General features: G+C 36.7%; 2 protein-coding genes across 4 annotated transcripts; one reads left to right on the forward strand and one right to left on the reverse strand.

The window, feature by feature from the left end:
* The first annotated feature begins 501 nt into the window (after positions 1-501).
* LOC147855874 (general transcription and DNA repair factor IIH subunit TFB4-like) lies at positions 502-7,836 on the forward strand. 3 transcript variants are annotated; one of them, XM_087330733.1, is made up of 12 exons: positions 502-612; positions 3,544-3,604; positions 3,706-3,809; positions 5,177-5,450; positions 5,577-5,623; positions 6,276-6,313; positions 6,406-6,451; positions 6,827-6,880; positions 6,950-7,018; positions 7,212-7,288; positions 7,402-7,497; positions 7,708-7,836. In XM_087330733.1, the coding sequence occupies exons 2-12, from the start codon at positions 3,574-3,576 to the stop codon at positions 7,784-7,786; spliced, it is 915 nt and encodes a 304-aa protein (XP_087186859.1). In that variant the 5' UTR covers positions 502-612; positions 3,544-3,573; the 3' UTR covers positions 7,787-7,836. The 3 variants fall into 3 exon arrangements, 2 of the variants coding, with proteins under 2 accessions (XP_087186859.1, XP_087186858.1); XR_015530866.1 differs by having other exon boundaries at positions 508-612; positions 3,538-3,604; positions 7,189-7,288; XM_087330732.1 differs by having other exon boundaries at positions 508-612; positions 3,538-3,604.
* A 6,187-nt stretch (positions 7,837-14,023) lies between these two features.
* Positions 14,024-14,964, reverse strand: PSRP6 (plastid-specific 50S ribosomal protein 6). The gene is made up of 2 exons (XM_087330011.1): positions 14,541-14,964; positions 14,024-14,371 (listed from the first exon to the last, which is right to left on the reverse strand). The coding sequence occupies exons 1-2, from the start codon at positions 14,919-14,921 to the stop codon at positions 14,357-14,359; spliced, it is 396 nt and encodes a 131-aa protein (XP_087186137.1). The 5' UTR covers positions 14,922-14,964; the 3' UTR covers positions 14,024-14,356.
* Between the last annotated feature and the right edge of the window lie 1,303 nt (positions 14,965-16,267).

Consider the following 16,267-nt stretch of genomic DNA (forward strand, 5'->3'; position numbering starts at 1 on the left):
GAGGCGCCAATGTGTTGTGGATTGAAAGCATTGATTTGGCTAAGGCTTCAACTACAATTGGTGGTATTGATGTGATCAAATGGCGCACCGAGGCTGTAACTCAAGTATAATCTTGGCGATGATGGTTGATCGCTAACCACCATAAGTACACCGATATCCATTGTGGTGTCTATGCTAGGAACCCATATGTATACTCCATATAACATGACATAGGTAACCACAACATAGCAAAGGGCTGATATGGTGTGTGGTTGTATCACAGGCCATCTAATGAATGTAAGCAAAGGAGAGAGCCCAGATACCGCCATTGTCTTCAGGGGAAGTGAGATATGAGTTGTGGGGCCACGACAGAAGAAGACATTCTTAGAAGTTAGAAGGAAGTTGAGGGAGATTTCCCAAGAGCACCTCCAATGTGCTTACACTACAACGAATTACAAGTACAACTTGGGTTCACTACAACGAATGTACTCCCTTTGCCCTAAGGGTATCTCTCTCTCTCTCTCTCTCTCTCTCTCTCTCTCCCGGCCCACAGTAATTCCCTTTTACTTCGTTTTTTCACTTGATCAATTGAAACCCTATCGCCGATTTCTTCACAGACGCCAATCCTCGCAGGTATTCTTCTCTCTCTATCTCTCTCTCTCTCTCTCTCTCTCTCAGTTCTTGTTGTTTTTAATACAGAGTCTCTTCGCTGAACTTTTTGTTCGTTAACACAACTTTTTATCATCTCCATTGAATCACTTACACGTGTATGCCTGGGATCGATCACATGCATGTTTGTGATTTGGGTTGATCAAATATTCTTGCTCAATTTGCGTATGCTTTGGGCCAATCACAAACATTTCTTAGAGCCCACCACATAAGTGTTGGATGGCCTATGAAACCTCATAGAATCAGATCTTACGATAGTTTTAATTGTCTTATATTACGCTTTTACTTTTGATTCTCAATCTTGCATTGCTTAATTTATCTCGTTCAACGAAACAATGGTACCCGATAATTTATCTAATTTATCATTATTGTTTGCCCACTATGGGAAAAACAGTAGTTTCTGGAAGTGTTTAGATTTCCAATATCTCTTCTAATGACTCTCCTCAATCTTCTCCTTGTTTTTTTAATACAAAATTTGCCGTATAAAAACGTTCTAATGCAATTTTCGCTTCCTTGCTAACGGAAAACCAGTGTGTCCCTTTACATGTTATGGAAATTAATCCAAATTAAATGGTACCCCATCTCTCTTTTCCATGAGCTGTTTCACATGGGCCTTGCTTCATTGTCATTCCACATGAGGTCAAACTGATTACATGTTTATTTGAGTCAAATGCATGTTCCTGCATTGACTTCGTCATAAACAAAGCATTGATTGCTATGGTGATACTCTCACTACACATTTTTGTCATTCTATGTAGTTTGGTAAGACAATCGAAGGAGATATCATGTCTATCACTCTAAATAATAAAAAATCCCTTTTTTGTAAGGGGCATGGATTCATTGAAACATTTGAGAAAGAGTGTCTCGATCATTCTAAATTGAAAAGAAATTCCTTTCTTATAAGAAGTATTGATTCGTTGAAACAGTATTTGTTAATTTTGCAATATTGAGCATCGTGGCTGGAGCGATTTGTGCAATATTTGAGCTGCATTTTTACCATCATAGCTTAAATTCATGTCAGTAAGTGTGCCCCTTGAAAGTGGGTTTCCACATCTAGAAGCCACAAATCACAATCAAGATATTCACTATGTATTGAATAAGCCACATATTTATAATGAATGTCGTCTAAATATCACATTCTTATCATTCTATGTGAAAATAGGTTTACTGATTAGAGTAATGTGTAGCTCTTAAATTTTAGTCTATCAAGAGTGTGCCTTTGCATTTTGAAGCTGTAAAAATGCCCAGACCAAAAACAACTTGTAATATTGATACAATTTAATGTAATCTAAGGTTCATCAATTTAGATGACAAAGAATTTCTCTCTTTAACTTTTTATCCAAGGGATTTCTTTATTTTTAGGGATTAGTTCAAAGATTACACTCTTAAGAGCATGGGTTTTCCATTCAGAAACTAGGATTGTCTAGTATATCAACACGATTGTGCTCAATAATATGTCATTAAGAGTTGTCTCATCAACTTAATATTCATAGGTACATGAATTATCTTTCTTGTTGCGACATAAACGACATGAATAACCACTAGAACAATATTAAATACAATATATCTTTTAAAAATGTTGTATTTACATTTAGAAGTCCCAAAAGAATTTCTTGATCTTGTATATCAACACAATTATGCTCTAGGAGATTTATCTGAAAAATGTTTTTGTCATTAAATTTTAGGCATGGATAAAAGACTTCCCCATTCAATATTGTTGCTGCTACTTGAAAATTACAAATTACTACCTATGACATGTATTTCTTTTTTTATTGTTAAAATAAAATCTCTTGTACCTATCGTTAAATGCAACTTATCTAAAACCCAACATCTTTTACGATTTGACATATTTTAGGTCTATTTACAGGAAGATTAGTGTATCCTTGTCTAATCTTTGCACCCCAAACCCTAATGATCTGTTAGATATAATCAATTATCAATCCCAACTTGTCAGTTTATCCCCACATGTATTCTTCGAGTGTGCTTTTTGTGATAGCACCCCAAATGAGGAGTAGCCATTGTACAACCTGATGAGATGTAAATGTGGGGAACCGTATATGTGTAGGATAGAATGTATTCAGGAAAGAGGGAAGTAGGGTAATGGGATTGACTAGTCAATTGGACTAGAAGAATATTCTGTATTGGTAGGCTAAGATGTACTTAGTTTTGAAGTATGTGCCATTGAATTTAAGATAAGTACTATCTAGCACTAGCTTGTATCTAGGGTGTTGGGTCATATTAAATGATAAATCAGTTGACAGAAAAGGAACTATATGCTACTATCAACTGCCTTGCATATTTAATGTGACAATAAGACCAAACACAGAATATAAATATCCACCCTCTATCTCTTACACAGCTGCTGTGGCTATTATTTGTGTCAACTAACTTTGTAGTTGACTAGCCCAGATCTCATCTAAGCTCTAAGGTGTGAGTGCATGGGAGGACTGATCTATGCTCTAAGGTGTGAGTGCATGGGAGGACTACCATTGTGAGCTACTCTCATATGTAGTATTGCCACATATTCATCTGTATCAGTGTAACTCTATATGCCTATCTAGTCGATTCTCAATATTTCTAACCTGATCTTCAATTAGTGACACTCTAATCATCATGGTCTCCAACTAGCAGCACCATAACCATATCAATCACAACAAGGGTGGAAGAAAGAGATTTATTAGTACAGTCCATAATTCTTAGACTCATATGAAACAACTCATTAAGCATAAATGTTGAAAAAGAACGACTGGACTCCTCAAATATGCGCATGTCTATGTGTGCAAAAGTATGAGGCAATAGATATGCAAAGTAGAGCACAATTTCTACATTTAATTGTATTCCAACCAGCCAAAATAATTTCACACAGTAAAACTATCTGTCAATTTGAAGGATCAGCTACACGCTGCAAGGTTATTTTTATAATAAATGGAAGAAGCATCCAACCAAAGAGGCCGAGGTTAGTATTTTGCTCCCTTTCCTGTTGCAGCAATACCATCTTCTTTTCTTCTAATTACAGTATGTTGTCTCGGAATCCACTATATTTTGCAATGAGCTCAGATGATGCAAGTCAAGTGGTAGTTCTCATTGATGTTAACCCATTCTTTTGGGGAAGGAGGAGCACTAGTTCTACAGGTCTCACCTTCAATCAGTTCTTGCAAAATGTAAGTTCACAATCTACACATGCTTGTCATCTATGCTTGTAGGATGCTTTTCATTTTTCTTGTTCCATGTGATCAAATGATTCTAATCATTGTTAATTTTGTACAAAGGTTCATAAGAGAATGTATCTGGTGTTGATTCTAATCATTCTGTGGTGAACTTCTTTGAGAAATGATCAATATCCAGAAACTTTTATCTCATTCAAATTTAGATTTAAGGCTGTCTTGAGTAGATCTTCAAAACGTTTGCTGTCCAGGTGTATGAGAATTAATAGATTCTCTTCTAGTAGCGACTCATCAGGTATAGGTGAGTCCAGACCAACCAGATGTAGGTGGGTGAGAGAGGGATCGTACAAGTTTTAACATAAAATCTAGGGGGTTTGCGACATCATTTTATTAAAGTGGGCATTTGGACCAGTTGGACAGTGTAGGTTAAAAATTTCCAGGTGGCCCAAGGCCAGAAGTCCAAAGTATAATGCTTGCACAAGTCAAATATCCCTAGAAAGAACCAGAGAGAGCTTCTAGGAGGAAACATCAAAGTGTACATGACAAGAGTCCTTGGGGTCTTAACCTACCCCAATACTGCAAGATGCTCTGATGAACTTTTTCAAGAAATGATTGATATCTTGAAAACTTTTATCTCCTTGAAAATTTTCTTGAGTAGATGATCTGCAAAATGTTTGCTTTCCACTTCGATGTTGCATTAACAAAGTTATACTGCTATATACCTGCAAATGTAAGCTCCAATTCTCTGCCTACTTGTGATCACTCGTTTCTAGTCATTGTTCATTTCGTGTAATATGCTTCTTCTGAACAACTTAAACCAGCTTGTTGTCAGTTCATGTAAAATATAAGCTCACATTCTATGCATGCTTGTGATCACACAATTCAAGTCATCATTCCTTTCATGTAAGACACTTTTTATTATTTCTCGTTGCTTTGTGTTTGATCACTAAATACCTTGTGATCAAATGTTTCTAATCATTTTTTGTTTTGCAAAAGTTTATCAGAGAATCATGTTGTGTTTGAACCCTATCAAGGATCGAGAGGCACCCCATGTCAAACCTTTTTAGATATCGATTATTTCATTCAACAGTTCATCAGAGAATCTTGTAGTGTGTGGATATGATCAAGGTTCCGTAGGCGTTCTTTTCTGTTTAAATGAGTTTTCAACAGAATTGAAATCTTATGGATTTTCAATGAAAGTTTTAAAGAAATGATCAATATCAAGGAAACTTTGATCTGTTTCTAGTTTAGATTTGAGGCTCTCTTGAATAGATGGTCTGCAAAATGTTTGGTTTCCATGGATATGTTATATGAAGATGTACCACCATATGTGTGAATCATGCTCATTAAAATTTCCAATCCAGGTGGTCTTATTCATGAACTCAATTCTTCTGCTGAACAACTTAAACCAGCTTGTTGTCATAGCCTATGGAGCCCGCACATGTGGTTTTGTGTTCAATTCTGAAAGCAGCTCAAGTGAACCTTCAGGGAGTAGGAATAAGAGACAGCAGGCCTCTTTTCCATCAAGAATATTAAAACAGTTGGAGAGGTTCTTACAGAAGGAAAATGTCTTACCTGAAGAAGTGAATTTTAACGAGTTTTCTCTGTTATCTGGAGCTCTCTCAATGTCACTTTGCTGTATCCTTACCTTTACCACTCCAAAATATCAGTATGAAATATTCAAAATGTGAATCTGGTTGTGCATCCACTATATTAAGGCATTCTTGCACCCAAGGTTGGAGGATTTTCTTTGACATAATGCAGATATACAAAGAACATTTAAAGCCGGTCCTTCACACCCCCAACCTCGGGTAATACTTCACATTAAATGTTCATTTAGACTTTGAGAATATAAGGCCTTCGTTGGGTCAAAGTTTTATTCTGCACATTGAGCTACTTCTTCTGGTTGACTTTTGTTCATGACCTCTGTAAAAGGCAGAATAATTTGAGTTCCTATTTGTTGAATTATCTTTTGCATAGTGTTTTGGTATTTTACAAGTTACCGGAACTTGCTTTTCTATCTTACTGTACTAATAATGTTGTAAGAATTCTTTTGAGGTTTCTTTTCATTTCAAAAAGTAAGAAACAGTTTTGTAGTTAAATCACAATACAAATCATTAGGTATATATTTATTTATTTACATTCTGTATACATTTATGCAAAGCACACAATTTGGATTACATATATAAGCAATTATTCCATTTTAAACCTTACATTCATTTACTAATTTTATTCTGTTTTAAACGTTAAGTTCTGTTACTCTGTAATTAATAATCAATTAGGTTCCACAGCAAAGTTTAAATTTAATCTCTAAAATTGTTCGATAAATTTAGCTTTACTGATCAGCATTAGTTAAAAGTGTTACGTAAACTAATGACTGAAGTTTGAATTAGTATGAATATGTCCATGTAGATGCCCACATTTTCAAAAAATGTATTTTGATAAGAGGAGTTTTTGTCACAGATACTGTGCTTGCAAGGAAAAGGTGATGCTCCCCAACAGTATGTATTAACAATCCCTATTTTGTGCTTGTTTTTTTTAGCATTTTGTATTTAACTAAACCCCATCTTTGTGGATTTCTTGATCTGCATAGGTATGTGGCTATTATGAATGCTGTGTTTTCAGCTCAACGGTTAATGGTGAAATAGCATCTTCCCTTATCAAGTTACCTCTTTCTTATTGAAGTTGTTGCATTCTCTCTGATGGTTCACACCTCAGCACTAGGTTGAGTTAAAGAAAGACCAAGGTTCTTATAATCATTAGGTTATGCATTCAGATTTGTGTAACCTTTGTTGCAATTTGGGGAAACCTCTCTCTGATAATGGACAACCTTACCAAAATTTACTTCGAGTATATTTATGCATATAGAAATAACTCTTCCTAAAACCAAAGCACATGATGGTAGGTTGGGATCTAGTTGTCAAAACATCCGTATATGATTAGTATGCATCAAACTAATATTTTGAAAAAGATCTACTGCTGACCCTGCTTATTTCCCTTTTCTTTTCATGTAGATCCCTATTGATGCCTGTATGGTGGGTACAGAACATTCAGCATTTTTGCAGCAGGTGACATATCTACAGACATGAGATTGTTAGGTAAACCACTACGTAGCTTAATTTTTTTAATGTTAACAGGCAGCACATATAACTGGGGGTATATACATGAAACCGACTTTACCAGAAGGCATGTTTCAATATCTTATGGTGAGCAGCAGATATTTTGGCAAAAGAGACTAACTCTGTCTGAAAAGTCTAACAGTTGCAATTCCACTAGTAATAGATGAGCTTTGAATTATGTGATTTGACACTATGTTTTTTATTTAAATTTTGAGTTAAAAATGCTTTCTCGCAGTGTATTTACTAGTAAGTATCAGGTTACATTTGTCATTGCATGCAGATGGTTTTTGCCACTGATCTATACTCTCGAAGGTTTCTGCAATTGCCGCGTCCTACTGGTGTTGATTTTCGTGCATCGTGAGTATCTCGGCATTTGCTGTAGCTATCAAGTCATTTTTCTTAAACTATCTTTCAACCAGCTGCTTCCACCACGGCTGATGCACCTTATAAGATTGCTGAAACATGCACAGGTGTTTTTGCCATAAGAAGATAATTGATACTGGATTTATATGTTCTGTATGCTTGTCTATCTTCTGCAAGAAGCATGGTTCATGCTCAACATGCGGGTAAGTTATTTTATACAAGTGTGCCCCATATAATAATCAATCTGTTCTGATACCTTCTCTCATAATAGTATCTTACTGAAATATGACACCTTAAATAAGTCTTATAGTAAAGCTGATTTGAAATATGTTACCTTAAAGAAACCTTGTATATAGCACAGCTTATTTGAAGTATGAAATCCTTTTTTTTTCTTCGTTTTTGCAAACATGTAGAGCCAGTTTCAGTCAACACCGACCTGCATCTACTGCTGCTGGTCTAAAGAGGAAGATCTCGTCATCTGAGAAACCGTGATCGTTAAAAGGCAGTTATTCTCAGATATGATTTTTGTATTGAGAATTATTACCAGTAAACATTCGAAGGGAGAAGGAATGTGGTTGCGAAGTGTAAAATATTGATCTTACTTTGGCATCTGAGTCTGTAAGCAGCAAAGGTCTTGGTTTGGTTACATGCTATATAGAGCAGAAAGGCCTTATGGGTGATTCAGCAAAAGCCTTGAACCTTGTATATAAGCCATCGTCTTCCACTAGCGTGAGGTATACGAAGTCTGCATTTCTTATAGAAATAGCGTGAATGTGCTTCTAGAAAGGTGATTACCGCAACATGGATTTGCAAGTTTTCTAGGGCCAGTGTGTTTTCGTTCTCTGAATATTATAATAGTAACATTCAAGGGTTAAGTAATGGTATTGTAACTCGTCAAATTTTGGTAATCTTAGTATATAAGAAAATTTTATTTGGTTACAAGACAGGTTTCACGAGGATTCCTATTGATCTTATGCACAATTAATGTAAACCCTGAGTTAAAATAGAAAAACTTAATTGAAGTCTGCCATTAAAAAAAAGTAGGGCAGTATTTATATTTCTGAAAATACCAAGGCAAAATATGATAGTGACCATACAAGAGCTATTTTTATGCCACACCAACATTACTTATGATAGTATAACATAATCAAACATCGCCGAAGAATGAACTGGTGATTTGCTGCAGTAGTGAAAGGTCATTTACTGTTGTAAATAAGTTAAAACCTCAGTGCAAAATTATTAAGAAAACAACATTGACAAGAGTAGAGTATTCACAAAAGATATATGTAATTTCCCATGATCTAATTTCTATAATTCAATCTGTTTGGGTTTTTATATGTTTATTGTTTCACCCGTAAGATACTTGTTACCTTAAATGTGGAGCCATTCAAAGTAGCCCTTAGTTTCGTGAAACCAAAAACTTCAATATACTAAGATTGTCCGTATATCATTGGGCAAACACTTCTCAAAATGAAGGTGGTAAAGGTTGTCAAATGCAAACATGTCATTGTAATGAAGAGCCACGTTAGTCTTGAACCTATGAGTAGATGGCTTTCAGCTTTTGAAATAGAAAACTGACCATTTGTCCTTAGCCTTTTGACGTTTTTTTACGTTGCCACTAATCTCAGTTCTGTCCAACTCTGACCTCTCTCAGCAATCTTTATAAGTATTTCCAAAAATCTCTCTATTCACTTTCTTGCATCACACTAGGCACCTCCATGTAGTTCTTGTTCTCATTGAACTGAAGCATGTAAGTGCACTCTGAACATGAAACCCCACTTTTTCCAGATTTCATCAAATTTAAAGTTACCAGCATAAGAAATAAATGAAATAGCATGCGGCAAAAAGCTGGTAATGACAAACATGCCAGCCATATGATGATAGTAAACCACAATCTGATGTAAACCCTTTCACCGAGATAAACAGCAACTATTCAGCTAAATGCCAAGTAACACACCATTTTCAGAATGCCATTTAGCAAAATTAGGTATATTCTATACAAGCAAGCCTTGAGTTTATGATTTATCATCCGAGTTTGTTTTCTCCGCATTCTTCTTTTGACTAAAGAGCCTCTTATAGCGTACTGAAAATATGCTAGAAATAATGTAAAAAAGTATATATCGATGTATAGCCATAGATTGAAGAAAATTCCACATAGTAGTTATCCTTTTGAATAAGCCAGGAGTACAGAGAATATTCTCACAAGTTTACAGAGAATCGGATATTTTCTATTTCATTGGCAAGTAAAACAATCATAACCATAATTTTACTATCTACAATTGTATAAATGAGAGCATCGTTACTAGTCTATATGCATACCCACTTTGGACTGACCATCCCATGAAAATGCTTTGGGTCCAGTATAACAAACATCCAGCACACGGTCAACAACATCCTCCATTCTGCCTAGATGTCACTAAAACAGGAACAAAGTGATTCACAAAATGATAGGCAGAATATCAATGATTCATGACAACACTGCAAAACATCTGCCCAAGCAAGCTTAGCACAACTCCAAGTCTACAAGGCGAGGTTAGACAGCTCAAGAATGAACCCTACAAATCCCTTGTCCACGTCAAAGTAGTCAGCCTCAAACCATTTCCAATCCCCAGTCTCCATGTCGTGTATGAGAACCTCCTTCAGAAGGCTTGTCAAGTAGATCACTCCATCCTTGCCCATGCACTGCAGGCTTTCGAAATCAATGTTGCCACAAATTCATGGAGAACTGCAGCTGGCATTCTTGCCACTTCCGACCAACTCTTGCTTGGCATGTTGAGCCTCCAGATGCACACGCTGGTGGGGCTCTTGATCACATTGGTAGGAAGCCACACAATGCCAACACCTGCCACCATGTGCAACACACCATAGCAATCGATCAAATGGGCCCTTACGAGGGAGGATTCACACTCCGGGCTTTCGATCTCAGTCCATGTGCCTCGAGCGAGATGATATATGACAAACTCTGATCGTCTCTTCCACAGTGAATAGGGCGAGATGGCATTCTGGTGGATTCCGGTATTTCTTCCCATAACAACAATATTCATACTACTTAATTGGCAATAAGGTTGCTCCATGGTGAGGACGGAGAAAGCCCTTGCCAACGACAAAGGTTGGAAGTATAAGACATGGCCATACAAGTTCCGTTTCTAGAAGTGTAGTTAAATGCAAAGAAATTCATAGCCCCGGGGGTTGTCATGCTCAGGATCAAAGGTCATCAATCCGAAAGCATGCACTGAGTCTTCATCATTGAAGTCTATTATAGGTATATTTTGCTCCCCCTCATCAACAGCAAGAGCAAGATAGTTGGGTGGATTTGGACGAGAAGATATGGAGGATGGATCTGAACCCCTTGCATGTGGACCCAACTCTGATGCAATCATATGCTGTCAGCCTCTTCCACACTCGCTCCACAACCTCATCATCTGCCACTCTGCTCCATACCTCTTCGTCTTCTTCTTCTTCTTCTGATGCCTGGACCTTCCACAATAATCCATGCCATGCCATCATCATCATCATCATCGCCCATTTTCTGCCACAACCTTGCTGATATGGAGGATGGATCTGAACCCCTTGCATGTGGATCCAACTCTGATGCAATCATATGCTGTCAGCCTCTTCCACACTCGCTCCACAACCTCATCATCTGCCACTCTGCTCCATACCTCTTCGTCTTCTTCTTCTTCTTCTTCTGATGCCTGGACCTTCCACAATAATCCATGCCATGCCATGCCATGCCATGCCATGCCATCATCATCATCATCGCCCATTTTCTAGGTAATACTTCGTTACGAGAAACTTGAAATATAGATGGATGGAGAAGTATTGGATAAATACCTTCACAAGTTAGTAGTATGATATAAATGTCCATGTTTGTCTTCGATCACATAAGCTAGAAAGAAAATGTATGTTAAGCATTTGTCCATTTGGGCTTGACCTATTCCTAGGTCTTGGAGAAGGAAAAGCATGATAACATGCATCTATCTATTTGCACACCTCAGTTTCGAAGATGGATCCTGTAATCCAATTGATAGGTAGTCTGAGTTTGTTTCAAACCATCCTTGCCAAAAGGAAATCATGCAAAGACCTTTTGGACTAAGAAATGAATTATAGGAGACGGGAGCCTAGACATGGATGCTCAATTAAACTACTTTCAACACGAGATCAACAACTGCCATGAACCATACCCAACTTATCCATTTAAGGTTTTGTCCTAGTCTGATTATACTATCCGAAAAAAGTTGAGATTTGTAGTTGATCATCAATGGCCTTTTCTTGTTCAAATCTCAACACTCAACTTCATCGCGCTAGTTTGTCACATCCCTAAAAAAAAGGCAAATGTTCGCAATTCATGTTCAAGCACCTTGAAACATACAACATTTTAATTGTTGATGACACCTTACTTTGTGACCTCTTCATGCATTTATAAAAGATGTGAGAAGACCGTGATGGAATTGAGGCCCGAGTGAAGTACAATAATCATTCATGTGCATGCTTATGTGAACCAAGAGATTTCTTAATAATTATTCTATAGAGAAGACCAAATTATATGAACAATAATTCATATATATAAATAGATTGTATTCTATCCATTGTTGTCACAATGTTTTGAAATGGGAGATCCCCCATAATCTAGTAGATCAGGAAACCACATGGAGCTAATATTATTGATGCCTAAATTTCCAAGTTTTTTGCAAACATCTAGGGATTGTTTTTACAATTATCAAATCTAAAAGATTATTTGACACATGCATATTACTTACAGATGCACCATTCATTTCCACTAAAAAAATAATAACATGATATATATAAATACATTGGATAAGCTCATTATTATGTGCTACTAGTTAGGTACCTCTGAGAACCAAGAAGATGGAAGGGCAAATACACACAGTAAAGATAATAACCCATGTATATACAATGAAGCCCAAGTTGTATATGTCAACCAACCATTTATTATATACTTATCATTGTGTATATACCATGGATTCATAGCTCTATGTGTATATGATAGGGGGTTGAATAGATGCCCAACCATTTAGTGCATAATTAAAATTGGGTGGAAGTTACGCAAATCTAACCTTTTTGTGCACCATAAAACATTCACACCATATACATTCTTCAATATGATTTTATATTGTTAATAGGTAGGTTTTATTATAGAATGCATCTCCAAGGAATATACATAGTCTATCCATTTCCATCATAAAGGCAACAGTTATATTGATCATTCTTCCTCATATTAGGAATGTTACATGTTTCATTTATTTTCATCGCTAAAGATAAGAGGATTTTGAGGTTTTTCCTCCTTCCATACTCCAACATATCATATGCTTGCTTATGTGAGCTTGACCAGCAGATAACATTGGTTTGCAATATGCATTAGGGCCAGAGCCAGAGCCAGCATATCACAATTACTACACAAGACAGAGCAACAAATCCTCCTCTAATATTGTAGTGCTTTTGACTGTGGCAGCTCATTTTAGTTTCATTTGACTTACCTTTTAGTTGTTGTATTGACATGGGTGAAGATTCATCTTGCACGTGATTTTTTTTTTTCATTCAACATTTCACCACAACACTATCTCCTTTGCACATCTTCTGCATTACATCTCACAATCGGCACATTCACTCTTCATCTCAAATACTACATTTTCAGAGTTGATGCCACTGTGCATGCATCATGCACATCTTCATTGTTTAAATAGTCTGCATTGCTACCAATATGTTGTATTAACATATATGGCAGCTCTAACTTCTCCATTTACAACCCCAACTATTCACATTTTGTATAGAAGTGATGTAATGGCATGTTCTTAAGCTATACTTATCCTCTTTCATCCTAACATGCCTCACAAAAGTTTGCACTCACTCTTTCAATTGTCACATTCAAATTTTGATGAGCAAACACTGCACACCAGATGGTCTGGTGTGCAAATACTACGGTTAACACCAACTGTCATAAAAGATAGCAAACTTCACTATTAGATTTTTTTATGCATAAATATTACGGTCAACAGCCACTTTTCGGAATGGTCACGAACCTTCGCACACTGATTTGATGTGCAAATAGGATGGTTAACCTCAACTTCTCTACAAAATCACATATCTCCACATTTGGAAGTGGTGAGCAAATATTATGGTTACCATCCAGTTCTGAAAGATAGGAATCTTGCCATTCAATTCAGGCGATCAAAATACTACTGCTAAAGTCGGTTCATTTCTCTACTCCAAGGGAAGATCCTGACTCTCTTTTTCAAAACTGGAGGGCAAATACCATTGTCATCAACCAAAGATTGTGAATCTTCACATTCAAGTTCGAGTAGAGAGCAAAGACTAGGGCTAACATTCAATTCTCAAAAAATTATTTCCTCATATAGTTAATATAAAGACAGCTCAACACAAACACCATGAATTTCATTTATTCAGTCAACCAAGATTAACCATGTTGTTATGGCCACATATGTTGCTGTATTAAATCTAGCTATAACCACGTGTTTAATCTCAATTGATTACAATTTTGGTCAGTGAACTATTTTCACTTCAACATTCACAAACTATTTTCTCTTCATGATACATCAATGTCTCGAATTCATGAAACCAAAAGGCTAATGGGAGAGAAACAAGATTTTGCAACACATCCATCACTTTTATAACGAAGGAAACAAAACGAAAAAACAATTCAAGAAATAATTCATGGATTCAAAAAAGAACTCTTCATGTAGGTATATGTGATCTCAAATTGAACACAAACTTAGTAACGAAGCAAGTAACTATATTTCTAGCTGTGAGAAACATCACATAAATATTTATAAAACGTTATGTCAAGAGAATCATCATGCAATGCATAGAACAAGAATTTTCATTAAACAATGTTGCAAATCTTCATTGTTTGCAGCACATACGCATCAGGTAATGGATCTTCCCTTCACAACGAAGGAATCAAAAAACAAAACTAAGCAACACAAAAAAAAGGGAGGAAAGAAGTCACTGCCCAGAGAATCGAACAGGGGACTTGTCATTATAGCAAAGCGATCCTCCTTAGCAATTTAAGTCGAATCAAAGTCAAGCTTCAGCTAGCTGAAATAAATAGGGGAGAATAAAATGAGTGTTTTCCCTTTTACTGAGAAAGAAAAAGAAATCAAGGAGGGAAATGATGAATTAGGGTTTTGTTTTCCTTTTCCTACTAGTCAATGCTACTGGAAAAAGGGAAGGAAAGAAAGAATTAGAGTGTTGGTGTTAATGTTACCACAGTCGGAGCTGAGGAAATGCTTGCTGTCCCTTCTTCTGCTTCATCGCCCCATCCCCAGGTGAAGGCCGGAGGGGCTTTGGGAGGCTTAGGGTAAACAGGGGGTTTCCTGTTCTTATCTGAAGGGTTGTGCTTCTTGGGTCGCGTCTTGTTGTGATGAGCCGTGCATTTCTTCTGTGGGCGAGAAGAGCTCTCGATGGTGATGGTGATGGCGGGGGGTGAAGGAATAGAAACAGAAGAAGAAGGGATTCCTCGATGCTTTATTACTTCTTTCAAAGTGTTGGAGAGAGAGACGAAGCTACTGTTGCGGCTGGCGATGGCAGAAGAAGAAGAAGAAGAAGAAGAAGAAGAATAGAAGGAGGTGGGGGTGGAGAAAGCCATGGCAAAAAACCAACGTCGTCACTCTTTCTTCTTCCTCTTCTAACCTCATCCAAAATCAAATGCCTTCGTTTCTTCCTCCATATAATATACCCACCCCCACCGTATACATACATACATACATACATACATACATACATACATACATACGCATACACATCGTATACATACGTATGTATGTCTCTATACATACATTCCATATGTACATACACACACATAAAGAAAGTACATATGTACATGTATGTGGATACATACATACATCACACATGCATATACAAATGTGTCTAGTAAACCGATACAATACTTGCTTAATCATGGGAAGCTCACACCGCTTCCCCATTCGTAGCATTCATGTGTGTGCCTCCACATTCCGAGTCCCAACCTACTTTTGCCTTCAAATGCCTTTCTTTCTTCAATCGGGGGCTTCGCTACTCATTTCGTCGATTTCATTACCCACTTGTATGCTCACAACTAGCCTTCATTTTGCTTGAAATGACTTCTTAAAAGGGGGAATGGGGGGAGCATAAGGCTTACCAAAAACAAGCAAACAGAGTGGCACTTCATGGCGAACCAAGGATTTATGCATCATTGGTATTGTGCATTTGTCATTCTAATTTGTTCTTCACATCCGTTGCTACCTCAACAGGCATTTTATACACAAATACAATAATACTTGTGTTCATGGGTATAAATATTTGGATAGGAAGAGCTCATATGTTCACTAGACCAATAGCCCTTCTTTTTGCTTTACAAAATACCAAACTATCCACCATGTTCGAACACTTTCTCCCATTATTTACAAAATATTTTTCTCTCACATATGGCTTGAAGCTTAGTGGAGCCTTGTATACATATTTCTAATCAACACAACCAAACACTTCATGAACAAATCTCGCTATGTGCACTACTTTACTAGATGCCAATGCCATCACCCAATGTAGGTTTTCAACTATCACTTTCTTATAGGGAAATTGTGACCATCAAACTATATGTTGAAATTTTCAAATTTTTATGGGCAACTTTTGGGGTACATTGGTAAATCTCCCATACATATATGTATTGCCTAATTGTATATACAAGACACAAATATTTTCTTAGACAATAATCAGATTATTTGTTAGTGAGAGACAACCACTTTTGCAGCTTTATGGCATTAAGTGTCTCATAAATTTGAACTTGTAGTGTTGTCTAGTATGGAGACTTGACGAGAGAGAAATACCAAATATGACACGTGGCACCAAAACTTAAAGCATATGATACGTTCTGGTAGGCTAGTAACATGATTGTGAAGCTAAAACATACATACATATCATTCTCCTACTATCACAAGATAAATCAAAACTAAATAA

Source organism: Azolla caroliniana, unplaced genomic scaffold, assembly GCF_043228905.1.
Source record: "Azolla caroliniana isolate FFs.n. ecotype wild unplaced genomic scaffold, voAzoCaro1.0.p SCAF_14, whole genome shotgun sequence".
Classification (NCBI taxonomy): Eukaryota; Viridiplantae; Streptophyta; class Polypodiopsida; order Salviniales; family Salviniaceae; genus Azolla; species Azolla caroliniana.

Coding starts and splice junctions, on each gene's coding strand:
- PSRP6 (XM_087330011.1), bottom strand. CDS start 14,921: ATGGCTTTCTCCACCCCCACCTCCTTCTATTCTTCTTCTTCTTCTTCT.
- LOC147855874 (XM_087330733.1), top strand. CDS start 3,574: ATGGAAGAAGCATCCAACCAAAGAGGCCGAG. Junction 3,810..5,176: donor TCAATCAGTTCTTGCAAAAT/GTAAGTTCACAA, acceptor TTTCCAATCCAG/GTGGTCTTATTCATGAACTC. Junction 7,289..7,401: donor GGTGTTGATTTTCGTGCATC/GTGAGTATCTCG, acceptor AAACATGCACAG/GTGTTTTTGCCATAAGAAGA.